The following is a 27,288-nucleotide window of genomic DNA, read 5'->3' as shown; positions in this document are numbered from 1 at the left end:
GGCCAGCATCAGCTGGCAGCGTTTGGCAACACGCTGCACACGTCACACATTCCGCGATCGGCTGTTCACGCAAACGGATCCGCCCCGTTGAGTGGATGGACGAAAGTGAGCGGACGATGAAGTTATTACGGTGGTTCGCCTTTTCGGTGCCTTACGCCTCCGTAGCGTGGGTGGCTCCGCGGCCACGGTTGAGTGGGACCTGGGGGTGTGAAGGCCGGCACAGCACAAGGGAAGGAAGTATCATTGAACGATGATTGTCACGCTTGCAGTGGACGCATTAGCCGGGTGTAAGCCTCCTCCACGATAATGATTATTAATAGGTGTGCGGATAATGTGTGCGGATATTGGAAACCGTTCTAATTCTGAAGCCTTTGCGCGGGCGCTAATGTGTGGCATGCTAGAGCTATGCGCACCTGGCTCGCAAATTATCCGTCCCCGAGTTGCGGGCTGATCCCTGCGAGCCGGAATGTTCTTGGACGTTCTATTTTAATGTGACACTACAACAGCACAAATGTGCGACAGGTAAAGGTGTTGATTCGTGTCTGCGGTCACGAAATTCCACGGTCCACGATCGATAATGTGCCAATAGCAAAGCGATCACTAGATGAGATCGCTTCCTTTAGCACGGTTGCGTTACAGCTCAATCAACACCAACCGGCAAGCATGTCGGTGTTGAAAGCTTTTAGCAGCTGATCAAGCATCAAATCGTGCGGTTAGTGACCAGCGGCACGGTAAATTAGATTTTTGAGTGTGAACTGCCGGAATTGAGTTAAAACTTAAGGGTCGCATCCTTGTTGATGTCCCTTCGTTAGTCGAATTATTACCCTTTTTAATGCGTGTGCCAAGCGCCGTAGTGGCTTGATGGCGTTGCAACAGCACTATTTAAACACCAATGGCGATCGTAACGATCGATCGAGACCTCCTCCTTTTTTCCGGCCCATTATTAAGAGCCCCCTTCGGGTCAGTGGAAGGTCAAATTAGTCCGTTCCCTTTCGCGGTGCGTCCTGCTGCAGCTGGCCCGGTACGCCGACACGGCTCAATTTTCCGGCTCCCCTATCGGTGTGGAACGATCTGCCCTGAGGGGTAGATTTGCCGTTTTGCAGTAAAGCACCGGCCCACCGATGGCGCAATGGCAGGAACCGCAAGCAGGCCCACGATGGTGGCCATTCTTGCACTCCGGTGCACTTGCCGCACTGTCCACGACCGGTTGCCTCATGCACTGTGCCGTGGGGTGGAAAACTGCCCCTTTTTTTCCGCCTCCAGCAAGCACTCTCTCCCTTTCGATCGATCGATCGAGCGCTAATGTTCGCGCGTGCGCATTACGACGGCACACACTCCTCGCCAGGATGCCAGGTTGGGAAAATCACCGTTAACCGGCTACCGCAATGCGAGCGGTTCTGGTTCGCTTGATCGATCACGCCGTTGGGCTGCTGCACGCACGAAATCGGTCGACTTCTAGCGATCGTCACCGTGAAGGTGTGGCCGTGAGCACCACACTGTTCGCGATCGATTTGCAAGTGACTTGGCTCTATGGCTCTTTGTCCGCACGGGTGACAATGTTTTATTATATGTACGGATTTTTTTGCGCTCTTCCACGGTCCGAGATGGACGTGCCAAGCCACGGAGCCCCAATCCTAAAGAACACCCGAGTGACACCGGCACCAACGCAAGTCACACATTAGCGAGCCCAACCGACCGCTACTAAGTGGACACTTTGTATGGCGCCGTGTCCGATCCGATCGCAGCTTCCTTCTTGGCCGCATCGAACCACCCCCAGGGCAGGAGAAGCAGGAGGATTGATTTTGTTTTTTTTTGTTGCCGTTTTTTTTTGCCTCATTCAATTTGCAGAACTCGCCGACCCTTGCGGCTCATCGGCAAGAGGCAACCAATTGCCGCGCATTACCGCCAAGGTCCGACGGTTTGAGGTCCGATTTGGGCCGTCGGTTGGGCGAGCGGCTTTTTATCAGCCGGCGCAGATCTTGCTGACCCCGTCACAAATACCAACCGTACGGAAGGAGACCGCGAGCCGGTCACCGTAGGTGTTACCGTGGTTGGGCTTTTCCGCGGGCTCGCACGATGCACTGAAGCAGGAAGGTGTCGGCGGAACCGTGCCTGCCGATCGTCACCCCATATATATATGTATTTGATTTCACTTCTTTTTTTTTTCGTTCAACTTGCCGCACCATCGCACCTTAACGGGGTGCGAGTTTCAGGCCGCAGGGCGTACCGGCGCGAAGTTCAGGGACACGTTGAGTAGGAATTTGCCCTGTCTGATCGGTAGTATCGATTTTAAGGAAATGAGCTCGCCAATGCGGACGAACGGGTCGCTTTAGATCGCACGCAGGTCCATTCGATTTGAACCGCTGAAGGTGCGGCACAGCTTATTCGCTCGATTGTTACGGGCTCTGTGGATGGGCTCGCTGTTTGAAACGGGCGTTGAAATCCCTTTCAAATCCCCTTTTTTGGTTGTCTATTTTGCGTATGCTGTAGATTGAATAAGCCTGCTTTTTTTTTGCTAATCATCCCATAGGTTAGCCAAGAACACGTTCCGTTAGTGAAGGTGTGAATCAATAAAAGAATTTTAATTTGTTTTTTACTATCGCTACCGAGCGATCGTCTATCTTGGCCATTCAGAAGGCAATTATTTTAATGGCGCTGATATCATGCAGCAAAAAAAAACTTTTAACGTGTTTTACTAGCAGTAAAACGCCATCCACCGTTTCATGACCAATTTGGGCTCCCAGATAAAGTGCCAAATTTTGCCCGCAACGGAGATTCAACTCCTTTTTTTATTTCGAAACAACATTGTATGGAGGCGCTAATGAAGCATGATCATTCTCGTTAGCCGCACTAGTGTTCTAAGCACATTTTCCAATTATTCATTCCCTCTTGGGTTGCTGCTCTCGCCGAACAAAATGGCATGTTACGATTGTGAAATAGCTTGCGCATGCGTTTCCACCTTCCAAAAGTCCACCATGCGTTGCTGATTAGTTTTTTTTCCTTCTCTGCAATGGCACATACGAATAGAACTAACCCCCAAAAGAAAGCGAAAGCGAACGTTCGATGGAAGGCACACCGAAAAATGACTCATCACGCAATTGATTTCGCATCCCCACCGGACCGGCGCTAATGAGCGCACCATTAGAGTGATAGTTTGGTGCGGGCGTTCGTCATTATACTGGATTTTTCTTCACGTTTTTTTTTTTGGGAGCATTCCGTGCTAACGATCGTCTGCAACACGGCTCCTTTTTGGCCACAATCAACGCAGCGATCGACCAACAGACCAAACGGCGAACCGCGTGAATCGCGTTTTGCGAGTGTGAAGCGGTGGCACGCGATCATAACCACCGAACCGTACCGCGACTAGGAAATGACGGCCGTGGGAAAGAATGCAACACCTACCATTCGCTGGCCTCGCTATCTGCAGAACGTCCAGTGTCCAGTGCATTCGCACCAGAACCGGCAGCTTCCAGCTCCTTCGACCATGCTCTGCACCGGCCTGGCACGGAATGGATCGGATCGCGTTTGTGATCGCGAGGAGCCGCCAATCCGTGAGCTAGAACAAAAAACAAGAAAAAAAAGAAGTTAAATAAATAAAGGCTCCCCTCGGACGGCAACGGCGTGTGCAAGATCTTGTTTGCATCGCCGCCACACCGATCGCCCAGTGGCTGAGTTTGTTCAGGTCGCTGGCAGCCTTTCCCTTCCGTTTCCATTTCGGTCTTCGGTGGCGCTCACTTTCGCTGTTTGGCGCGAAGGCGAACTGGACCGTGGGCACTGGGCGGGTGGGATAGATGGAGGGGCGCCACAAGACTAAAACTAAAATATAATAAAGAAAACCGTAGCACACCCGGTGCGGCCGGGCGGACAAGGGGCGGACGCAGAATCATACTTTTCCGGACCGGCAATCAAGGGCAACTTGTTGTTATTATTTGCACCGTTCCGTGCGCGTCGGTGGAGAGCGGTGGTGTGGCAAGGGGGGAGGGGGTGATCGCTTCGGGGGACATCGGTGGAGCCGGCAAATGTGGCGTGGAAGGTGTAAAGTGCCCTGAGCGGCCACAGTACATGACAAGATGAAAGATATAGCTTACAGCGGGCAGAGTACATGGAATTTGGGGAATGTTTGATTTCTGGTGGTGTTTTTTTGCTGTTGTTGAGGTGGTAGGATACTCGTTTGTACTAATTTGTACCTTCGGTTTCCGCGACGCCAATCACAGCTTTAAATCACCCGCTTGAATATTGTTGAGGCCCTTTCAATTGGCGTCGTCCTGATATAAGATAGCCATGTTTCTAGTGTGTTTTTTTTTTGTTGCTTTACATTGCTCGATTACTGAGTTTAAATGTGGTGTGTAAGGATCTAAAAAAACACACCCTTTGAGCACTCAAATGATCGCTTAAGTCACATGAAAGTATCGCACCGAAATAAAATAAAATCACCTCACACGCTGCTGCAGGTTCGTCGCTTACTGTATCGTTTAAGTCTTTTTCTTTTGCCTCACATGTTTTGGGATGTTCGCGGGTTATAGGTTCAGCTTATCTTGTTTTCGTGTCTCCCGCTGCACACTTGGAGCGTTAAAAATCTTTTTTTTTCTTCCTCCACACGTTTTACGAGCCTTTTCCGCTTCCGTTCCGCACGCTCAAAGGCGCCGCACACACGCGGCACGGTCTCTGTCGGAGTGCGTCACGTTCGACAGCGTTGGTGGAATTGCGCAGGTCAGAGGTTACCCCTTAGCAAGGGGGTGCGCTGGGTGGGCGCGCGCATATACACCCAATTTCCGTGGTAACTAATAAAAACCGGCCCAACAACGTGGGGCCACCGTAACAGTGGCGTCATCTAGTGGCGAATCGTCTAGTCGCTGGGTGAAAGAGCGCTAGTAAAAACGGTGCTACTAAGAGCGCTCGGATGCTGTCGCGCGATCTCGCGTATGCCGAAGAGCGAGAACGATCGTTCGTGTGTTCGGCTGACCGATCGGCTACTACGGTCGGTTTGCGTGTGGCGAAGGGTAGCATTGGTATTCGATCGATTTCGGTGGAGAAAGAAATCGGTGGCGCTCGTGGGCGCCCCCTTCCCTTCATAATTGCATGGTTGGATGGCCTCCCTGGCCAAGGGGGAGGGGATTGTTGCGGGTGGTGTGCCGGGGGGTTGGAGACCGGCTGCGATCTAGAACGGCGCTCGGTTGCCGATCGGTTTGCCGAGCCACCCCCAGCTAGCGGACCCGAGCAGCTGGGTGTGGTGCGTTTACTATAAAAGCTTGGCATTGTCCTTTCGGTGATCAGTATTCGGTACTCGGTTTGGAAGTTTTGTGTTAAGCGAACAGCGCATACCCGTGTTTCGGTAACATAAAAGTCCAACGTTGCAGTGTGCATCTTCAGATCGAGCGCATAAGAAAACCGTCGAACCGCTAACAATGTTCTCCAAAGTGGTAAGCAACGCTTCCGGGCTGCATACGCCTGGATTCGCCCGTATAAATCGAGCGTTTTGGTGTGCGAGTGCGTGGACAATAGTGTCTCGGAAGTGCTCGTGGTGAAGCATACCGGTTGTAGCAGATGTTGTAACCTTCTTCCTTCCGTGTTTGTGCTTGTTTGTAGATCGCTGTTTTGGCCTTTGCCGCCGTGGTAGCCGCTAAGCCCCAACATCAGCAAGCCGCCCAATTTCCGGCCGGAGTCGATCCGTCTCGCTGCCCATCGTACCCGAACTGCGACAATGCGGCACTCCACAGCCCGAACCCCTACAACAACCACGCCGCCAACCACTGGAACCCGAACTGGAATGCCCAGCCCAGCTGGAACCCGGCCCCGGCTCCTGCCCCGGCCCCAGCTGCCTACTACCATGGAGCTCCTCATTCGTACCAGGCCCTGACCGGACCTAGCCACAACTACCTCGGAGCTCCGGCCCCGACCGCCGGAGGTGATCGGTAGGTTGAGTCCATCCCCCAACCGGTCTGTCTGTGGAAGGCGCATCTCATCCTGTCCCTCTTTTGTTCTCTCCTCCCACACACAGTTACCCCGCCGGAGTCAACCCGCAGTCCTGCCCGAACTACCCGTACTGTGATAACACCGTCCAGGCTGGAGCCCACCAGGCGGCGCCTCTGCCAGGATTCACCTCCCGCCAGTACCCGGCTGGAGTGTCCCCGCACACCTGCCCGAACTTCCCGTACTGCTAAGCGTCTCGCCCTCTCCTCTCATCTACCGAACGCATCTCGGCCTCTTTCGCCCTTCTACGCAACTTTTCCGCCCTTTTACGCGAATCCGTCCGACCCGTCCACTTTCTCGTCCTCGTTCCTACCGTCCACCTAACGCCCTGGTTGTAAATAGCGGGTGCCGGATTGTTTTCGTTAGTGTTTTTGTGCATGAAATACTGCCTCATTAGTAGACAAGCAACGCGCTTCCTTTGGGAAGATCGGTAGAGCAACTTGAGCTGCACGTGCGCCACAGCGTGACTTCGGGGAGCTTGTTAGAAAGCTTTGTAGTAGCAACAGCAACAAAAATATCGACGGCAGAAGCAAATGTAATACCTTCATCGACCACGTTATCTCAGCGCGCGATCGCACACATCGCAAATTGAAATTGAAATGCAATTGATTTAAGAATCAAACACACACACGTCTTTCACTGTTGCTGAAGCATGAATAATATCACATGGTTAAAAATGAGAAACCACTTCCTGAGCAATGACTTCCGGAATATGTTGGTGGGGAAGTTAGGCAAACTGATTATACAGGGATACAGCGAAGTGTTTTAGAATGCAAACGATTCTTTTTGCGGATGGTTGTAATATGCCCATTACATCGTGATCGCACATCAGACAAAAAACGAATTCGTGTGATGTTCTTCAATCAGAGATTAATTATGACTTATTTTTCCGGATAGAGAGATATTATTCCTTTATGAAAGATTGAATTAAAGCGCTATGCTTCATTATGCTGGTCAAACAATTGTTGCATAAAAATGTGCTTTAGAAGCATTTTATTTAATTCAAACTGTTGAAATTTATTCAATTTTCAGTACTTTGCGAATAATCAAAAAAATATAAGCGCAATATCGCTGTATGCTACTGTATTCTATCGGAAAAACGGCTCAAAATGATGATATTGCATAACGCTGTTATATTTGAAAAATCAAAATCTCCTAGCTGATGCTAGCGCCACCTATATGTGATGTTTTTATCCAGCAACAGATGCATGATCATAACTGGCGTATGAAAAACGATCTCATTTAAATACATGTAAGTTGTTTGACGACATGTAGGAAAGGTCATTTATGTAAAATCAGAAAAAAATTTGAAAGATTCAATTAGTCTTCAATTATATCAGTCCAACAAATCACTACCGTCCTTTCATAAAATGCTGAAAGTTAGTACTTCGACAAAATTGATCAAATTTTAAAGGGCTAGCCTAACTGTAACTGAGATTTTCCCTCGACGAATCATTTATTTATTAAATTTTAACAAATCATTTTTACTCTTTCTATCCGTTTTTAGTGAGTCCAGTACAAAGACTTTCTCTTTCTCTCGTATTAGTTGTCCCTTCATTCCCTTTTCCACGCATGCGTAATCATATGTTAAAATATGCAAGTTTTTGAGTCATCTTGAATTGTAATCCATATTTTTTTATGACAGCTCTGTTACATCGTTTTTATTCATATGGATTATATTCAAGATGTTATACAACGTCCAGTTTCGAAGCTAACGTAATATATCACCATGCAGCGCTTATTTTCTGAATTAATTTTTCAAATTACCAACATGAATGTCTCATCAACGCATCTTTTGTCATGTAAGCAAGTTCATTCGTCTCTTCGGTATATTGATTTATCTTTTCTCAAAATTACTATCTATAACCATCGCCATGTATTAGGAATAATAAACTCCAGCGTATTGAAAGTGTTACACAAGCTTTTCGCTTTGTGACTTTCTCTACAGCAGTGTTGAAAAGTATTGTGTTGTTTAACGTATCGATGATTTTTATATATTATTGTGCACTCCTACCGGTCGTTATGGGTTTCTCTTGCAATAAAACCAATGTTTTGCAATGAGTTAGAAACTCTGCCCAAATTGATCCGATCATATCACCTAACGGGAAAGTTTGTGGTGATTGCCCCTCAACGATCAGCTGAGTCGTCCGTCCGTGACAGTTTGGCTCTCAGAGAGTGACCGCCATGAGTAGCGAGCAAATGTTTGACCAATTAAATTTATTTACTTAATCGTGACGCCAAATATTTCCCGTGCGTTGGCTGGGTAAACAGATCAACAGCACATTTACCCGATCCATGCACGCTGGGGAGTCCGTTTGGCGTAGTAACCTGCCAAAAAGCGCTCATTGTGCGTGATGCTAATTATTTAAGGGTGATGATCGCTTCTGAGCTTTGCAATGAATGGAACAGTGATAAGGACTATATAATAAGTAAACGTTGTACTCAACAAAAAAACCACGAACGAATGAGCACGGACGACGCAGGAGTTCACGTCACAAATAGCATTACCGGAACTTGAGTTTTGGTGTTAGCAAAATGCAAATAATCGAAGAGCACATTCCATGCAGAAGCAACGATGGTTTCGTTTTGAAATTTGGGATATTTTCTTCCCACATGCCACCATGAAGATAAAAAGCTCTGAACAAAATGCATTTTAGATTGTGGGATACAGACCATACGACAATAAAAAAATCATTCGATTATTTGCTGATCGTGCATTTTCACTCACACTGCTAAAACGATCGTAAAACGATCTAAACGAACGAAAAACGCTAGTCCAATGACACAGCGAACCGTAGGCGTGAAGTTCTATTCCGTCTAGTATCGCCGTTCCGTTGAATAGGATTAGACTTGAACGCCGGCAAAGCAACGAACCCGACGAGAAGACACAACAACAGGCTAATGTGGTCAGAGGCTGGAAACTGCCGCAGTGGCTCACACCAAAAAAAATCGTAACCAATAATTCGAGATTCTTATTATTACAGAGGTTAGCGGAGGGGAAAAAAGAAGAAAGACTATACAAAACAAAACCCGCTGCGCTAAGGGGCAGTGGATGTTTGCTCATTTGCCATGCTGTCTCATACAGGAACTGCCGTCCGTACGTCATCGGTACTGATCACTTGACGATGGGTGTCCGATAGAGAAAAAAAACCATCATGACAAATACAAAAATGCGATGCGGTGAAAAGCATGATCGCACAAAAGGAAGCGATTTTGTGGGTAGTTTGTCTCGACGAACTATGGGTCGTCTCGAGAAGTTTTTTTTAGAGTACGACTGACCTCTGGAGTGCTTCTGCTATTGTCTCACTCGTTAGCAGTGGCAAATACAACAAATCAAAGCAAATAAAAAAAGGTTAGAAAAAGTTTAATTAATTATAGTCACCGTCCAATTGAGGATGTGAACGGTAGCTCCGATTTGGCGAATAAGACTCGTCACAGGAAATACTTATCGCGTCACTCGTCCACCAAATCGTCCCATAGTGCGTCTATGCTGCGTGGTCCTCCCCTCGCCCAGCAGCTCGCCACTTCGATCAAACCAACCCAGTCTCTTATCCGCTAACGTGCTTCATCGTCCGGCGAATTCGGCGTTAGGTGACGTTAGTCCAACCCTGCATCTCGTCGCAAGCGCACCGCTGCAAGATGAGCTCGTCCATGGAGGAGCAACCCGCCGTGGCTGTTGCCGAGGGCCTGAAACAACCCATTGATACGGTCGACCCATCTTCACCCTCTCGCAAACACCTGCGGCTTGTGGTCGCCCTGGAACCGCTGCTGACGCTTGTCTCGATCGTGCTGGACCTAGTGAAAGTGATCATGCTCGGTGTGCCCCGGATCTTTCGCGAGATGTACAGCATGATGGTGCCACGCCCGGAGAAGGACGTCCGCGGTCAGGTGGTGCTCATCACGGGCGGTGGAAATGGGCTGGGTCGGGCCATGGCCCATCTGTTTGCTGGACGGGGTAGCAATCTCGTGCTCGTAGACATCGATCTAGCCGCGGCTGAGCGTGTTGCCGAAGAACTAAAGCAGGAATACGGAGTGGCAGCTCGCGCGTACCGGGTTGATGTGTCCCAGTTCGAGCAGTGTAAGGCGCTTGTCGACCAGATTGATCGCGACGGTGCCGGACCGGTGGATATTCTCATCAACAACGCCGGGCTGCTCATGTTTGCGTTCATCAACGACTCGCCTGTCGACCGCGCTAACACGCTGATGGATGTGAACCTGAAATCGCACGTTTGGGTAAGCGGACGCCATCTGGTTCAAGGTCAAGGGCGCCATTCATTCATGGTGTATCCTGCCACATCGGGCGCCGGGCATCATTTGAATATTCACACCCGGTGTATGACGTGCGTGCGTGCGTGCGTGCGTGTGTGTGTACAAACGATGCGGAAGCCACGTGACTCGTTTAAACATTGACCGTTGAGGATGCTCCGATCGGAAGGTGCGTCGCGTACTTCGGTGGCATGCTGGCGTTAAGTCTAACGGGCAATAAGAAACGATACGCAAGCGTGCGTGCGCACCCGTGTGTGTATGTGAGTGTGTTTTGGGGCCGAGTGCAGCTGCATCCACGTTAAACGAAACTAAGCAAACGTGCCAAAAGGTTCAATCTTCGCAACGATCTCCATCCATTCGGTTCGGGCCGGCGTCTGGGCCGGAGAGATCGAAGTGGAAAGGCGTTTGCTAGTTATTTGGCGAACAAGGCTGTCCGGGTGGAACGAACAATCCGATTCGGTGTGGTAGAATTTACAACGCTGACCTTTTGCAGCATTCAAGTTATAATGTTTTTTTTTAATGGTCGGCAACGAAATTAGTGAATTGTGCCTTGAAGCGGTTGAATCTGTGGTTTCAAAATGTTTATATTTAGTTGGGATTTTTTGTCCTGCGTGAGATATTAGAGAGCTGCCGAACGAAATAATGGCCACGGTCACGGAAAAGCTGTGACACGCGAACTGATCGTCATTTTCAAATTTATTTTTCTTGTCAAAGTTTCGTAAAACCCACCCGCGGGAAAGCGAACCTGGTACCATTGATTATTTATCGATTGAGGAAAAGTGTGCCTGTGGATGCAAAAAAAATAAGAAACGAATAATTGTTGTGTAATCTCATCGCCACGAAACACGCGCTTTTCGCCCATGGCGATGTTCGTAAAATTGTGCCCATTCATGATGTTAATCGAGATCGTATTCATAATCATCGTCGCCCGGTGGTTTCTAGTCGACAGAGTTTTTGTTCATTTGTTGGTATTCCCCTGAAATGACCTAAACTTTTGCGAACCAAGAGTTTAATTTGGTGGTCAAGCTATCGATTAAAATGTTGTCTAATCATGTTGGCCGTCCCGTTCTCAAGGATGACTTGAAGTCTAACACTTCCTGAGTATTTTCGCAGGTTCTGGGTGGAGAATCGTTCGGTGAACGAGCGTACTAAGCCTTTCCATTCGAGCTATCATGGTTCTTATGCTAGACATGGCGTCAAATACCGCTCAAGTGCAACCACGGGGACCGTATGTTTACCCTTCACTTATTTCAAGTGCTTCAAAAATATGTACAGAGCAAAAAAAAATGGTACAGCATAACACCGAGATCGCGGATATAGCGGGTCTTTTCGCATCAACCTCATTGTTGTTATGTCATATTCGCTAATAAGTGTTATTCCATCCGATGACTTGAACATCCGTCAATCAAATGGAGTATTTTTATTGGATTTGCAAACTTTATGCCAATGATGCAAACTTCATTCCGCTAACCTCATGTTGAAGCACATATTATTATAATTCACACTGGTCTTTTTTCCCCCTCAGGAAGAACGAAACCCAACAGGCGTTTGTTTTTATAGTTTAAAACAAACATCCTGTTTATGGTGTTTTTATGACTTAACGTTGTAAATACATGTTGTGAAGGCTATTGAACTGATGCAAAATCGATCACCATGTACATAAATTGCGGTTTGTAGCGAAAGATTTTTTTTTATATTATTTACTCTGACGAACAAGCCATATGGGTGAATTCACATGAGCCGCTAGTGTAACGTGCAAAGGGCATTTTCTCCCTTTATTTGCCTTATCCCAGGCCTACTCGGTTAAAGTGAAAGATTTATCTTTTCTGTTTTTATGTAGTGGTTTCCGATATAGCATTTGATCTGTTGAGCAGCAGGTTACCGATCAAATTTAACGAGTTTCTGGTTTTAACCACTCGTCTCCAGGGTATCGGTGAACAGTGAAAGGGACAGGGCAAGAGTTTTGATCGCACGGAATTATGTAAATCAGAAGCGTTTCGTATCCGGTTGAATCCCATTTTGGATGTTTTATAGAACACATCATCTATTCCACCAAAGCTGGTGCTGGTTATAAATAGCATTCTTAAAGAAATAGAAGGAAAAAAAATGCCAAAGGCTTAAAATATCTATGATCAAGATTATATTGCAAGATTGAAAGTCTCCAATAGCTCCAATCGTATTATTTTATTATCACTACCAGTGCTATTAATCAGTGTTCTATCGTTCGTACAGATGACCAAGGTATTCCTTGACGGAATGGTCAAACGCAAACGTGGCCACATCGTGGGAATTTCTTCCATGTCCGGCATGTACGCCTTCCCGTGGGCTGTCGTGTATTCGGCGACAAAGTTTGCCGTGTCCGGTTTCATGGCAGCACTAGCGGAACAACTTCGGATTCAAGGACTCACCAGGAGCATTCGAACTACTTGCGTTAATCCTTACTACGTGACCACGCGGAAGGACGTCGTTGATTTCTTGCAGAAACCACGGTACGCATGTGGGATAGGAGCGACGATGATATCATCCCGTGGGTGGCTACTACTTTAGTGTGTATCTATAATTTTTACTCTAGATTCCCCCCTCTGACGGTGGATGAGGCGGCTCGACCAATCGTAGAAGGAATTCTGCGGGAAGATTTTGTCGTTACGATTCCTAGGCTGTTTGGAGTCTTCACCCGTTTCATGCTGTATGTGTGCGAGTCGTTTGGAGGAATGGTATCGAAGAATATTGTACGTCGAATGATTGTTTTTTTTTTTCTTCCCATAGCCTTTTCCCGGTTCCTGTTCAGCAACTCGTTCGAGATTACCTAATGCGTGAATACGAGCTGAACAACAACGTGCCCACTTAACGAAGAGGAGAGCTGCAAGCTGAAGACTAGGAACATCACTGCTTATAAATGGAACTCAATGCATCGATACTCAGTAAGACGAGTGAGAAAGATGTTGTGCCTGACTAGTATTCGAAAATTCTTAAAGAATAACACTGCGTTTATACCGCAGCCGGATTCTAACGTCCTGTTGTGCTGTACTATGAATGCGTACCAAGTATGAATTACTAAAACGTGTGTGATCGTGTGGAGTAAAATAGGATAAGGTACCGTGAAATTTGTATAATAAATGCACATTATGGCAAATGATGCAAAAAATGTACTACTTATTTTGATAACAAGAGTTGAACTTACTCTCGATTTTAATTTTGAATTTTTCAAGCTACATTTAAAACGGTGTAGTACAAAAAAATGTTTGAATTGCCATCAAATGGCCAGCAAAATTTCATGATCCGATTTGTATTCCATTTTTGAAGGTCATTCGTACTATAAAAGAAAACAGGTTTAGTCGGTAGCTCAGGCTTGAGATTCTACATTTGAATCCAGCATACTCTCTAGAACTTTTCGTCAGCATGAGATAATATAAGAAGAAAATCTTATGAATAAGCAATGGGGTTTCGCCAATATCTATATCATTAAAAGTGAGAGAGAGGAAGGGATAAAAAGCGAAGGAATGACTAAGAAACAGTCATACTTGTTCCATGCCATCCAAGCAATTTTGTTTTCAGTTTTTTTTGTTGCAAATGAGATTATCAACTAAATCAAAACCAGGAGAAGCAAGAATGTGGTTGGAATAAAATTCAACCTAAGTTTGCGCTTCACTGGCTGGCAACCTTGACTTGTGTATTTCATGGCTTTCGTGGTTTGTATATCTAGAGAACTTGGTTCAACATTACCTAGGAACAGCTGACTAAAAACCTCTCTGAATGTTGAGCGGCCGACGGCTGTTAGATAGTTCCGGTGATGAATGGTTGATAGCGACAGACCAGACTAATTTTTATTAGCCTGCAGCATTTCAAAAGGTCACAAATCTAATGCAAATTTTTGCACCACGCAGTGTATTGACCACGCATATGTGCGTAAATGCACCTTCGCTTATGGTGTTTGGTTTGCAGATTTTTCGTAATAATATTTAGTTGACTGTACAGTCGTCAAAGGTGAGTTAGATGTAAAATTTTATTATGATTCTTTTAAGTCACGTGTGAAAACTTTTTCGGCAATTTAATCTCTGAGCTAGCGCCATCTGTATGTGAAAGTATAAAAGCTAAAACAGTGCAGTGCATAATGCACTATGCACTGATGCAAACATATGCAAGCACGTGTTGCACTTGTGGCTTTAAAGAATCTTTCATAAAGTCTCATTTCTCAACAAGTTTCATTCAAATTGGAACATGAATTAGTCTAATTACAAGTGACTGAGTCTCCCTGAATTAATCAATTTGAAATATAGTGCAATAACTAAGTGTTTAAGACGTCCTAGTCATAGTTCTGCGATGTGAATTAATTGACATCCTTATTCATGTGGTAGTTAAAATGATCTACCTGATGTTCAAAATAGTAAGGCTTTTTCGCACCAGGAGTGTTTGTTTCCAACTCCGGAAAACCCTACATCTGTTTCCCTTATATCACAAGCCGAGAAGAAACGAAAAACCCCTTTACACCGGATAACACCAACGCCATTAGTGGCAGACGCGGTGAAGCGTTCCGAATGACACAAAAATCATAACTTATGAGGTCAATAGCGTAAGATGTCACCTGAAGATAGCTGAAAAGGTGGAAGCAAAGCAAAACCAACCCCTAATTGATCCATTGTTCGCGTACGCGCACGTTACACAGATTATCGGCCGGAACGCGGATATACGGAGGAAGTGCGATTAGTCTCCGCGTTGTGCGATGCTAAGTAATTGTGGCAGACAACGGCGAGGACGTTGTACTTGTGCTTTCTTGTTGTGGTTTGCTTCAGCACAATGCAATGCCCATGAATGCCCTTCTGTTCATTTTAAAATAAAAATATGTCCTCACTCTTTTTTACTAACAACAAAATTACAATAGAATTTTTCGCGAACATTTTTACATCTTTTCAAACCTAAGCAAAGCTACGGATTCACTATTCTGCTAGAGTTGCCAGACCCCTAACTGATTCTCAATCATCCTACCCAATTGGATAGACATTTTTTGGTGAACAACATTAACAACAAGCCCTCATTGCCCCTAAGACAAACAAACACTTTTACTAGAGAAAAGGGGAAAGAAGCGAAATGTAAACTGTATGTTAATTCACCTAGCGCCGAACCCATTTGTAAGCCCCTCCCAAGAGCGCATAGAACAGGCACGCTGAGTGTGTTATTTTCAAATCGCTTGTACCGTTTGGTAGGCCAGAATTGCGTTTTCTGGTGTGGAACCACGCGAAAAGCCCTCCCGAGTTGAAGCGAAGCTGGTAGCAGTTGATGACGAAGTTTTGTAGATCAAAGTAAAGTGCCATCCAAGTTGTTACAGTCGGTAATAACGAGTGTTAAAAAATAAACGGCGGAGATAAAATTCATGTTCCTTATGTTCGGAATTTGGAAGTAAAAACTCTGATATGAATTGGTTAAATTTAAATATTGATTGAAGGCGTTTTACCCTGAAGAGTTTAAAGGGCACTTGAAGAATTGTTAACAGTCTCATAAAAAGTAATTCTCACACAAAAACAACAGCCCCTCCATCGCAAAGATCCTTCCTATTGCGAAGTTTCTAACACGATCATCGAAGAGGCACTCTTTGGCCGGTAAACAGTTCTCTAGCCGTGGTTAGGTTGTCAGCAACGTAATCGTACGCATCGTACAAACCGCTACCCTTAGCTCCCGTCACGGCACACCGTCACGATGAGTGATTTCCGAAACAATCATCTACGTTGTAATCAAATGTGCCTCATCGTAAGAAGCTTCACCTCCCAAACCAGGAAAACGCCCTGCGGTTGCGGTGATGGGAGCAATCACGAGAGAATCACTTCTACTGCAGCTTGACTTACCGCTTGACGACGTGGGCTTAGGGCCACCAGTATTGCACCGGAATTGGGCGATCACGGTGCGTTTCCTGAGCATTTGAAGTGAAAAATCTGAGCTGAAGTGTCTTACGATTTTCACAGGCGGTCGTTTCTTCGTTTCTTCTGGGCGAAACAATATTCGGTGCACGGTGACTGAAGGGCATACGCTTTTTCATGACAAAATTCTGGGTTGCCCAGTGATGCGTGGACGTGTATAAGCAGTTCTGTAAAGACTATGGTGCGTGTTTTAATCTGTTGGACTCTGCTCGCTGGGCTCGTTAGATGTCAGATCAGTGATCTTCGATACACCGAGGTAAAGTGTTCCGAAATAGCTCTGCTTTAGGTGATAAGTTGAGTAAAACAAAGTCCTAGATTGGAGCTGTGGGTTGCGATATTTTTGCAGTGAGATTAACACGACGTGAAAATTCTCCCAAAATTCCATCGAAAATTCTAATCATACTATGATCATTCGATCGTGATGTGATTCTTACTAGCGGTTAAAAACATAAAAGATAATCGTGTGATGGACTGGTGTAAATGTGGCTTAAAACACGCGTGCAATAGTGAAATTTGTTTGCATATGTTGTATATTTTCCAACGAAATAATTGTGTCCAAAGCAACTCATAGCTCACTCGGCTGCTGGCCAATTTTCCTCCATCGCTTTCAGACGACCAATGACAACCTGGGTGAGGCGATTCAGTTCTTGCGGGAGTTTGATCGAGAAGCGGCGGAAATGTGTAACCGGGTAGCAAACGCCGAGTGGCGTTTCTCGACAAACGCCACCGATTTCAACAAGCGCCGGATGCGAGAGCAGCAAAATCTGGCCTCCAAGTTCGAGTGCATCAGCTGGCGTCGGGCGGTGTCCTTCGACTCCTCGCGCATAATCGATTCCAGCATCCGTCGACAACTTGGTCGGGTCGTTCAGCAGGGTCGATGTGGATTGGGTGACGATAAATACGCCGAACTGCAGCACGTGCTGGCGCTGCTGAAGGACAACTACAATGGTGCTAAAGTGTGTCCTTTCCGGCGGACCGGCACGGAGACACGTGACTTGGGAACGTTCTCTTCATCGGCCGTTGGCTACCAGAGCTCGAACTACGTAACCGGCTATACGGGTTACTGCGACATGAAGATCAACCCCGATCTTACGAGGATCATGGAAACGAGCCGATCAGAGGCAGAGTTGCGATACTATTGGATGGCGTGGCGCGAAAAAACGGGCCCACCGGTGAAAAACACGTTCATGCGGTACGTGAATCTGGCCAACCAGGCAGCCGAACGGCACGGCTTCCACGATGCTGGTGATCAGATGCGCTCGGTGTACGAGGATGGTGATTTCTTCTTCACCGTGAACGATCTCTGGGGGCAGCTGCAACCTCTGTACAAGCAGTTGTTCACCTTCGTTCGGCGAGGGCTCATACGGCACTACGGTGAGCACGTGATCCGACCAGACGGTCCGTTACCGGCGCATTTGTTGGGTAACATGTGGGCGCAAAATTGGCGCCACATTATCGACATCGTCCGACCTGGCCCTCCTGAAACACCCGACGTGTCCGGTGAGATGGTCCGCCAGGGGTACACACCGTTGAAGATCTTTCAAACGGCTGAGGAGTTCTTCACCTCGATCGGGTTGACACCGATGGCACCGGAGTTTTGGCGCAATTCCGTGCTCCAGCAGGCAACCGACGCATCCGGCCAGTGTAGCGCATCGGCGTGGGATTTCTGCAATAAGGTGGACTTTCGCATCAAACAGTGCACTCAGCTAACGCTGGACGACTTTATCGGGGCGCATCACGAGATGACACACATCCAGTACTACATGCAGTACGCGAACCAACCGTTTCTGTACCGTGAAGGACCAAACCCGGCCTTCCACGAAGCGCTGGCCAATGCGATCACGCTTAGTGTTGGAGGTCCAGCGCATTTGCAAAAAATAGGACTCCTCAATAGCCCGGTGGCTGTGACGAATGGTATCGCGATGATCAACATCGAGTACTTGTTGAACCTTGCGTTAGACAAACTGCCGTTCATGGCGTTCAGTTTGGCGCTGGAAAAGGTACGATGAGCCACTGGAAAAGCTTTGGTTCACTTGTGTCGTATGAAGCTTACCAGGCAAACGTCTATTTTTCCCTCCTATAGTGGCGCTGGTACGTGTTTGAAAAGGGACCGGTGGGAATGAACGTGCGCTGGTGGGAGCTACGGTTGCGATATCAGGGCGTAATACCACCCACCGGACGGGGATTCGAGCACTTCGACGCAGGCGCTAAATACCACGTGATATCCGATCAGGACTATATCAAGTACTTCGTGGCTACCGTGCTGCAGTTTCAGATCTACTCCGAGCTATGCCAGGCGGCTCAACATTATGGGCCACTGCACACGTGCGACATTTACCGATCACGAGAGGCTGGCCGGATTTTGAGGTAAGTAAGCCAACCCTTTCAACGGTGTTAACGACCACAATCGTACTGAGCATCTTACATTTGCGCAGCGATGTAATGCAGCAGGGAGCGTCCCTGTCTTCGGCGCAACTGATCAAGCTGCTGACGCGAGGGAAAACGTCCCGATTATCGGTGGAACCGTTGCTCGAATTTTTTCGGCCACTCACGGCATGGCTAGAAGCTCAAAACCGTGACGAGCAGGTAAGATGTTTCACTCACTGGAAGAGCGCTAATGTCCTAGGATTTGGTAATCAACAATTTTTTATTTTTGCAGATCATTGGCTGGGGCTCCACGATGGAAGATGTCGCACTGTTTCAGCCAGTTATCGGCAGAAATGGACAAGGTGTTAATGCTTCAAACATGCCGTTGGTGCTGCTGCTAGCACTGATGATGCGCGGACTTGTTTTAAAAATGAGCAAGATCACATAAAGCCTGTGTTTGAATGGCAATGTTTCTTTGTTTAGAATAAAGTGTACATAATAATTGATAAATACACATAATTGCTGTACAATAGTTTTCTTTAAATGCTTGAAATGCCGATCGATTACTTACTTATCAGGCGCTCGATTAGCGATCAGGATCGATTACAATTTACGCGAGCGATTTACAATCGAAAACATAAATCGATGTTTTAGAGAAAATTTCAACGTTTTTATTGCAAGGTCTTAAATAAGTACTATAATTACAACAAGAGCGGAGAACCATCAACAAACACGTATGCCTTTCCTATAAATTTAGCTAGCTTCCCAAATACAATCCCAACACATAGCCGATTCCTTTGTAGATTTCGTAACTGCATAGACGCGGTAAACGCTTGCAGAGACAAAAAAAATGCTGTAAATATTAATTACTTCCATGTTACATTGCGTCGCTCTTGCACTCTCTACTTAGGCACGTTCTATAGCGTTGGCAAAATGTTTCACTTACTATACAGAAAAACTACTTTCACTCGACTATGATCACGATTTTTTACAAGGAGCGATTGAAGTTCGACACACCGCACTTGGCTTTCAGACGATGTTGACTAGTGAAACTGTTCCGTGCTGCGTGCGCCGTTTCTAAATGCACAATTTCAAAAAGGTTGCTTCCGAGGGTTTGCATAGTGAAAGGTGTCCTCCTCAGTACCTGGCCTCTACTGTGATACATATCTGTGGGACGATGTGAGTTTCGAGTGCAGACTGTATTAAGCCCCATGAATGGGCAGGCAATCACGGCTGCAACCTGTGTTAGTTAAGGTTCGATTTCGAGGCATTTGAGAGCGGATAGTAACAGTCGTTACGATTAGGGTACACATGGCTAAAACTTCATTATCGGTATTTGAAAAGAGCACGACGAAAAGATCCGCCGTGGCAAGAGTAAAATAAATTCAGTCCACTTTTTTCGACCCTACGGTTTCTGGTCTACTTGGCACTTCGGATACAACGGGCTCGGCGGCGGCGTTTGAAATCGTGCTGTCTATCAAATCGTTTGATTCATTATCACTCATTTCAGGCTTAACTTCGTTGCCCTCGTCGAGTACGGTTTGTTCGTCGGTTGCAGTTTGCTGAAGGTTGCGCATTTCTCCTTGCTGAATTTCCAGCTCCGATTCAACTGTAAGCAAGCAACATAAAAATCCATGGGTAATAAGCACATTTGCCTCGCGTCAAGTCATTCAATTTCCGTAATACTTACATGGCCCTTCTTCGCCAACGCCGGGACTTCGGGGTTCGCTGGATTGCGATGATCCCGAGGAGCGATCTTCCTCTTCCCCTGCTTCCGAGTCAGTGCTTGAATCAGGCTTTTGCGAAAGCTTGTCAAACTGAACTTGCTCGAAGGGAAGCCGTGGTGCTACGGGACGCTGCTTTTTCGCTGCATTTAACGTGCCACAAAAAGCACACCGAAAAGCAGTAAACTCATATTCTTCTTTTAGAGCCATCCCTGTACATCGAACGTAAGAAATATATTTAATGATTAAGGGCTCATGTGAAGAGGCGAATCGGAGCCTTACCGTTGTGCATGCAACATTCGCTGCAAATCATTGCAAACCGATTTGCTGGCCCATCACCCACCAGATAGTCCACCATTTTCTCTAGAACACCCTTTTGGTTGTGATTTATGATGGGGAATGGAGTCCGTCTGTATGGTGCGGTTCTGAACGGAGTTCCTTGATGAGGAACCGGTGGTCTGACCATCAAACCCGGAGCTGTACGTGGAATTTGGATAGGACCAGCAGGTCGCATCTGTGGCGTCATCGGTGTAGCCGTTCGCAGCACCACCGCAGGCGGAGACATTTGTCTTTGAGGCATATTCGGAACCGGCATCCGTTGTGCCGATGGTCCAACAGGCATTACTTTCGGGGCGCGCATAGGCGTAATCGATGCGTTGAATGCAGCCGTCTGGATTCGGTGAGACTTATCGCCAAATTTATCCAAAATTTCTACCGCCACCTTGTACGTTTCCTTCTCCATAACACTCTCGAGTAGTTTTTTCTTCTCCGTACGGAGATCTTTTAGCTTATTCGAGTTCAGGCGCAGTTTCCGCTCATAGTGCCAAGCAAGAACTCGCTTTAAGATGAAGATGCTGCAAACGAATGCGTATTGGCCATGTTAATGCACTTTTGTACCATCGTCTGGCATATTAGACTTACATGATAGGACAGATGAGTAACGGGACGGAATGAACTATTCGTTCGTTCCATGTAGGAGGAAAAAAGACGAAATAGAAGATCAGTGATGCCACCACGTACAGTACGATCGATGTGACGAGAAACCGCCCAACGAAACGTTTCCGTCGCTCTTGTGTGCTGATTGTGTACGCCTCGAGACTTTTTATGTCTTCCTCTAATCCTTCCAATTTTTGAAATGTAGTTTTCTCTTTCTGTAAATTCGAAAAAAAAGTGAAAGGAACATAAAAATGAAAAGTGACTTTTACTGCATACGCCAGTTAGGATGGTTATATCGTTGCATGCTTCGTTGGGTATGATGGAGGTCCCATAGACCTGGACCGTGGACAGGTCTATATTTAGAGTTTTAGTCTTGTTGCACTTTTTGCGTTTTGTATCAATTCAAGTTCACGGGGCAGTTTCGTGTGGAATGTCGATAAGCCTAATTGAATATTTATTAAGTACCTATGCGTGCAGCCGCTTTCAAATCTGCCCCAAACGATTACGTTCACCGAAATGTTCAGACAGGCACGTTTGGCTGTGGCTCGCTACTGCTACCGGGTGCAATCAAATCAAGAGAGTTACCAATTAACTAACTATTACTACTTTATGAGCTAACACTTCTGATTTATAGCAGTTGGATTTATAAAGCATTATGAACTATGGCATTGCATTTACATAACGTTTGTACATTTCATAAAAAAAAAATATACTATATCGGTTTTCTTATTTGTTCCGATGTAAATTCAAAAACTAAAAAAAGGCTACATCAAATACTTCAGAGAACCACATCTGCCACATATTCTATCCAAATTGCCCGTGAGCGTATTTTTATCATAAAATCGTGTAAGTAAATAATACAAAATTCCTTATCGTGCCTTTTTTTTAGATATCGCGACGTCGCTATGTGTCAGCATAATTGCGAAATGCAAAGGAACATTTTTTCTTTGATTTTTGAATCTATCTTGGCGGAATAAAGAGTTAAAGCGGATACTTACCCTAAATCTTGATATAATAATCCCCATCGTGCACTATCAGGGGAAAGTGGGTCGTCAAACGTAATACTAAAAAATTCTTGTTATCAATTCGTTATTTTCCAATCTCTGCAACGATGTAAATATATAAAAAATACGTTTAACGGTGTCCTTGTAAACATCAGTAAAATCTATCTCGCCAAGAGGGGTATATCGAGTATATCGAAGAAGCTAAATTTAAAATCCATGAAACATTCAACACGCGGTCAAATTTTTTCGCTTGTTTTGCGAAAAGAAATCTCCGCCAAAAATAGACAGCTGTGTGACCACTTGAAATTCATGTTAGGCCGTTTTACGTAGCTGGTAAACGTTGGTGGCGTCGAAAGAGCGGAAACACACAGCCACGGCTCATATGCAGGCAAATGATCTCAATTCTACGTCCTTCACCTTCACGATGCTAAATTTTCTTTGTACAAAGGCCTTCAAAGCTTACAAACCCAGTTTGATTTTCACTCGCCCAATACGCACTAAAATCGAACTAACTTGCTTAGGGAATTCAACCAAGAGAACACTTTGGACGATGTTACTACTGCCCTGAGGTATTTGAACTGATTTAACCCGAGTTTCAGGCCACGAAGACGCTGCAACTTTCCAACGGTGCAGTGTTTTGGTTTCGTGGAACAGCCGCGTCTTCTTCTTGGTTTTACTCTATCCTTTGCGTGATAGGAAGTAATCTTATATGCCGTAGAAACAAATGGTTTGATGTTGTACTAAGTGAAAATGTAACACTTCTGCGATTGTGGCTTACGTGGTTCATAAAGGGTTGATAAGCTTCTTAAAATATAAATAATATTAACCTTCGCTTACGACGCCGACCAAAACAACCTCACACACGCACTTTGACGCTCTATTTGACAATGCTTACACCAGGCGATGTCAGTTGATTTGAAATATATTTGCAAGGATATGCGCAGCAGTTATAAATGTTTCAAAATAAATGATTCGTTATTTTATGATTTCAAAGTGTATATTCAGCACACAATCAAAATATATGCGGTTGATTTTACGCAATAAAACCATCTCAAATACGAATACTTCATTCCTGGGCAAACTATGGTATGATGAATTTGTTTCCATTTCGATTACATGGCGTCACTAAAATTTTATTGTACAATAAGAGCAAAAAAGGACGAAGAAATCTTTCGTCTGTTCAACAAACATAAAAGGGGCCATATTCACAAAGAAAAATTAATTTATTGGGCATGGAATGACTACCAGCCCTGTAAAAGGACTGTCTGTCATATCTGTTTTCCAGTGAGCAGCACGTTGTGCAGCTGTCAACACAAAACCCAAACAAACAACCATGCGCGTTCGCACTGCCGTACAATACAGAAAATAACACCAGCATAATAACAAAAATCTATAATTAAAACGTCTACACAAGCCATAAACGAGCTTTGTTATCAGTACGTATTATTCTACCGTGATAAAGCTTTTCCATCCTCTCGATCGGTGTTGTATTCTGGCGCTGTCTTTTTGTGCAATGCTCTAAATAACTAGGTGCAATGTCGCAAACGGTCGTCGAATTGCATTGGTTTCCGAAGTATTCGGATCGGTTTTTGACCGCCGCCAGTTCTGAAATTAATCTGTACCAAGTGAAACACGATATCGTCGATAATGGGGAAAAATCGAGTAAGCATGATCAATATATAGTATTGCAAACGGTAGCTTGACTCAATAATGAATACAATTGTATTTATCGTAATCGTTGCAGATATCAATTTAGACATTTCCAAGTCAACCACTGCCACCCTGATCGCCTTTGAGACTCGCTATCAATTCGTGCGTACCGTAGCACCATCTTACCATGGCGGAGGCGATATTAATTTCGCAGCCGGTTTGCCGAATGGAAAGGTTGCATTATGTAACTTTGTAGCCGAAAACAATGTAGAATTCAGTAAGGAGCTCTGTTCAGGTGCTTCCAAAAGCAATTTGTCTTAATTCATCATTTTTTCTGTACTACAGCGCCAAGAATATCAAGAGCATGCACATGCATTGCCTGGAGCGAGCTGGAACCAAATTTGCTTGCGATGGGGCACGATCGGAACCGGTCGGATAATTGTATTACCATTTGGGACACGGAACGCGGAGTTCCGAATCAATCCTGTAAGATTGGTACCTTCAAAGCTTCGTATCATACAATGTGTAACCATTGCGCTTCTTTTCAGCGATCGTTAGCATGGTAGGTCTATCAGAAACGGCCCATTCCGTTTGCTGGGACAAAACATTCCCTCAGGTGCTGATAGCGGGCATGAGCCACAAGTACATTAAAATGATGGATTTTAGGCGTAAGTAGCAATGCACCGCCATGTGCCGGCTGCATAGTATGCTCAGCGTTTGCTCGTTCTATGCTTGCAGAGAATCCACCCATTACGACCATGGCAAACACACGTACCGTGAACGGTGTCTGCGTCGCTCCCAATGGTCGATACCTGGCAAGCTACGTGGAAAACATCATCAACTTATGGGATCTGCGATCACTGGAAAAACCGATCAGTCAAATCCAGATGCAGAAGAGCATCAGCCAACTATCCTGGTGTCCTACGCGCTCGTCGGTTCTGTCTACCTTGCAGCGAGATTCACCTCTCATCAATCTGATCGATCTGCATTGGCCAGGTTCGGAGATGGATGGTGGAGAGCCTCACTCAGTGAAGCGCTTCGTTTCGCCTTTTCAAACCACTGCAAACACGCTGACGACGAGTCGTGTTCCGTCGATGGCGTACCTGTCGTGGCATCCGTATGAACTCGAACGGATGCTGGCCCTGTCGAGTGTGGGAAACATTTGCGATTACCGAATACCACAACGGGTGGCCGTTTCTTGGGACAACAATAACAATCTGTTCGGCAATAACGGAAACGAACTGCGGCAGTTTGCCACACCGACACGTTCTTCTACCCCGACTGATTCCTTAAACCAGTGGAACATTGACAACAGCGAGGAAGACATTGCCGAAACGATGCAAAATCGTGCCCTAAAGAACTATGGGCTTATGGCCGATCTACAGCGGAACGGAGATCTTGTAGAGAAGAACGACGGTCTGCAGTCCGTGTGGCGTATGCTCGGCCACATGGTCAAAGAGGACAACAAGCAAGGGTTGAAGGAGATTCTTGGAGTAAACAGCGCATTGGAAGGACCCCCAATGTCCCCATCGGAGCCGGTCAACACAAAGTGGATCGACTTCAGCATGTGCAGCGGGCTGGTGGTTTACCGTAGTGAACAGCGTGACACGGCCCAGCTGTTGTGCGGTTGGACATTCGAGCGCGAGAAAGAAGCCTCTTTCACTGCATTTTTGGAGGAACTTTGCACCAAGCGAGAGTACACTCGGGCGGCCCTGTTGGCATGTTTTCACTTTCGCGTACGCTTAGCAATCGACATTCTGGGTAGAGGAGCCGATCAAGCTTCCGATCCCAGTTCTCTGTTGCGCGTAGCGGCCATTGCACTATCCGGGTTTTCCGCAGAACGATCGGAGCTGTGGCGCAAGCAATGCGGAGCTGCACGGACGCAGATCGACGATCCTCACCTGCGGTGTATGTTTTCTTTTTTAGCACACGAAAAGGAGGGCTTCGAAACGGTAACGAACGAAACGCAAATCTCCCTCAGCGATCGAATGGCGTTCGCTTGCAACTTCCTGTCCGATGTAAAGCTGGCCGAGTACACGAAGGGCATGCTGGCGAATTGCATCGAGACGGGAGACCTGAACGGGCTGCTGTTAACGGGTGCCACCAACGATGGTATCAGCCTATTGCAAAGCCATCTCGATCGCACCGAGGACGTGCAAACGGTGGCCCTTATTGCGGCTCGATTCCTCACGTCGGAGCTGTTGGCGAACTTCCGGGTCCAATACTGGATCGCCACCTACCGGGACATGCTAGACGTGTGGGGTTTGTGGGAACAACGATCCCAGCTGGACATCACGCTTGGCAGCATTCGATCACCACCACGTAGCTCCCGGTCCGTGTTTCTGTTGTGCAATTTTTGTGGCAAGAACGTATCGATAGCTTTGCAGGAGGACGCACGGATGCGTGGGAACGCCACCACCATGCACAAGCTGTCGTCCTGTCCGCACTGTCGTAAGCCACTGCCACGCTGTGCCCTGTGTCTGTTGCACATGGGCACGACGATGGGTGCCATATCGCAGAGTCAAGCCATCCAGGGCCAGATCGGCTGGCAATCGAAACCGTTCTCGAAGTGGTTTAGCTGGTGCCAGACCTGTCGCCACGGTGGCCACACCGAGCATTTAACGGAGTGGTTCAATCAGAACACCGAATGCCCGGTGACATCGTGCAATTGCAAGTGCTTTGCCAAAGATCTGCCGATGCCGCAGTTCCCGCGCGATAAAGACAGCGTCTCCTGACACCAGCTATCGACGCTGTTTTAAGCTCTGAAGAGTCCTGCCACACGTTGGTGTTCCTTGTTCCTTGTTACTGTACGCGAGAGTGTGCTGCGCCTGAGGTTTAACCTGGCGCGGGTGAATGTATTTTAAGGCGAACCGTATCATTCGGGATAATTTGTTATACGTTTTATGTCTGTCTTTATTATCATTGTACCGGGAAATGTATCTTGTTTTATAACTATTTCATTTTAAAAGACAAATTTTACAATTTGTACAATATAAAAGCTACCCGATAGCTAATAAAATGATTTATAAAATAATATTGTGCATAAAACTGGAATAGTGCTAACGAAAGAATACAGCTATATTTGTTGACTAGTACGGAATTAAGTTGGAAATGATAATGATTACCCGCCATATTGTAAATTAAATAAATGGTGAGAAAATATATGAGATTTGATAACTTTCAATAATGTATTCTTTATTTAAGGTTTATTATGTAAATCAACTCACAAGTTTTCTTTCTATTTCTATTAATTTTTCCTCAATTAGTTTTTAATTTGTTTGGGTACAAAAATGCAGTGCAATAGGAGCTTTGTTTTTAGTAATTTGCATAAACACTCTCCGTTTTAGCAGTTGTTTCACTTCGTACAGTACATGACATCTCGAGGCGGTGCCTTGGCTTCTCTTTTGTACATAAGAAACGGACAATAAAGCGTGAAAACCCCTTTATGCTGCGCAGGGGAAG

The 27,288-nt window shown here is 46.1% G+C and overlaps 5 protein-coding genes across 5 annotated transcripts; 4 read left to right on the top strand and 1 right to left on the bottom strand.

The window, feature by feature from the left end:
• The first annotated feature begins 5,283 nt into the window (after window positions 1–5,283).
• Window positions 5,284–6,780, top strand: LOC128723445 (cuticle protein 1). The gene is made up of 3 exons (XM_053817188.1): window positions 5,284–5,420; window positions 5,587–5,912; window positions 5,999–6,780. Exons 1-3 carry the CDS (start codon window positions 5,406–5,408, stop codon window positions 6,159–6,161), a joined length of 504 nt encoding a protein of 167 aa, XP_053673163.1. The 5' UTR covers window positions 5,284–5,405; the 3' UTR covers window positions 6,162–6,780.
• Window positions 6,781–9,609: 2,829 nt separating this feature from the next.
• On the top strand, window positions 9,610–13,351 carry LOC128723803 (17-beta-hydroxysteroid dehydrogenase 13-like). The gene is made up of 4 exons (XM_053817567.1): window positions 9,610–10,203; window positions 12,469–12,725; window positions 12,809–12,922; window positions 13,003–13,351. Exons 1-4 carry the CDS (start codon window positions 9,610–9,612, stop codon window positions 13,082–13,084), a joined length of 1,047 nt encoding a protein of 348 aa, XP_053673542.1. The 3' UTR covers window positions 13,085–13,351.
• Window positions 13,352–16,323: 2,972 nt separating this feature from the next.
• LOC128726650 (angiotensin-converting enzyme-like) lies at window positions 16,324–18,960 on the top strand. Its single transcript, XM_053820470.1, has 5 exons — window positions 16,324–16,401; window positions 16,757–18,145; window positions 18,229–18,512; window positions 18,581–18,731; window positions 18,805–18,960. The coding sequence occupies exons 1-5, from the start codon at window positions 16,324–16,326 to the stop codon at window positions 18,958–18,960; spliced, it is 2,058 nt and encodes a 685-aa protein (XP_053676445.1).
• A 937-nt stretch (window positions 18,961–19,897) lies between these two features.
• LOC128723802 (endoplasmic reticulum junction formation protein lunapark-B) lies at window positions 19,898–22,277 on the bottom strand. The gene is made up of 5 exons (XM_053817566.1): window positions 22,171–22,277; window positions 21,158–21,387; window positions 20,519–21,090; window positions 20,203–20,448; window positions 19,898–20,121 (listed from the first exon to the last, which is right to left on the bottom strand). The coding sequence occupies exons 1-5, from the start codon at window positions 22,195–22,197 to the stop codon at window positions 19,898–19,900; spliced, it is 1,299 nt and encodes a 432-aa protein (XP_053673541.1). The 5' UTR covers window positions 22,198–22,277.
• A 1,434-nt stretch (window positions 22,278–23,711) lies between these two features.
• Window positions 23,712–26,738, top strand: LOC128726304 (GATOR complex protein MIOS). The gene is made up of 5 exons (XM_053820107.1): window positions 23,712–23,838; window positions 23,921–24,103; window positions 24,172–24,312; window positions 24,375–24,494; window positions 24,565–26,738. The coding sequence occupies exons 1-5, from the start codon at window positions 23,712–23,714 to the stop codon at window positions 26,559–26,561; spliced, it is 2,568 nt and encodes an 855-aa protein (XP_053676082.1). The 3' UTR covers window positions 26,562–26,738.
• Window positions 26,739–27,288: the final 550 nt, after the last annotated feature.

The sequence above is a fragment of the Anopheles nili genome, chromosome 3 (assembly GCF_943737925.1).
Source record: "Anopheles nili chromosome 3, idAnoNiliSN_F5_01, whole genome shotgun sequence".
Classification (NCBI taxonomy): Eukaryota; Metazoa; Arthropoda; class Insecta; order Diptera; family Culicidae; genus Anopheles; species Anopheles nili.
Note: the sequence above shows the minus strand (reverse complement) of the source record. Positions and strands in the feature narration are given on the sequence as shown.

Excerpts from the sequence above, each read along its gene's own strand:
- LOC128723445 (XM_053817188.1), top strand. Across the intron at positions 5,913-5,998 it reads CCGACCGCCGGAGGTGATCG|TTACCCCGCCGGAGTCAACC; the intron begins GTAGGTTGAGTC and ends TCCCACACACAG.
- LOC128723803 (XM_053817567.1), top strand. The coding sequence starts at position 9,610 with ATGAGCTCGTCCATGGAGGAGCAACCCGCCGTGGCTGTTGCCGAGGGC. Across the intron at positions 10,204-12,468 it reads ACCTGAAATCGCACGTTTGG|ATGACCAAGGTATTCCTTGA; the intron begins GTAAGCGGACGC and ends TCGTTCGTACAG. Across the intron at positions 12,726-12,808 it reads GATTTCTTGCAGAAACCACG|ATTCCCCCCTCTGACGGTGG; the intron begins GTACGCATGTGG and ends TTTTTACTCTAG.
- LOC128726650 (XM_053820470.1), top strand. The coding sequence starts at position 16,324 with ATGGTGCGTGTTTTAATCTGTTGGACTCTGCTCGCTGGGCTCGTTAGA. Across the intron at positions 18,146-18,228 it reads TCAGTTTGGCGCTGGAAAAG|TGGCGCTGGTACGTGTTTGA; the intron begins GTACGATGAGCC and ends TCCCTCCTATAG. Across the intron at positions 18,732-18,804 it reads CTCAAAACCGTGACGAGCAG|ATCATTGGCTGGGGCTCCAC; the intron begins GTAAGATGTTTC and ends TTATTTTTGCAG.
- LOC128723802 (XM_053817566.1), bottom strand. The coding sequence starts at position 22,197 with ATGGGGATTATTATATCAAGATTTAGG. Across the intron at positions 21,388-22,170 it reads TTATTATATCAAGATTTAGG|AAAGAGAAAACTACATTTCA; the intron begins GTAAGTATCCGC and ends TCGAATTTACAG. Across the intron at positions 20,449-20,518 it reads CGAATGTTGCATGCACAACG|GGATGGCTCTAAAAGAAGAA; the intron begins GTAAGGCTCCGA and ends TTCGATGTACAG.
- LOC128726304 (XM_053820107.1), top strand. The coding sequence starts at position 23,712 with ATGTCGCAAACGGTCGTCGAATTGCATTGGTTTCCGAAGTATTCGGAT. Across the intron at positions 24,104-24,171 it reads CGAAAACAATGTAGAATTCA|CGCCAAGAATATCAAGAGCA; the intron begins GTAAGGAGCTCT and ends TCTGTACTACAG. Across the intron at positions 24,313-24,374 it reads CGGAGTTCCGAATCAATCCT|CGATCGTTAGCATGGTAGGT; the intron begins GTAAGATTGGTA and ends GCTTCTTTTCAG.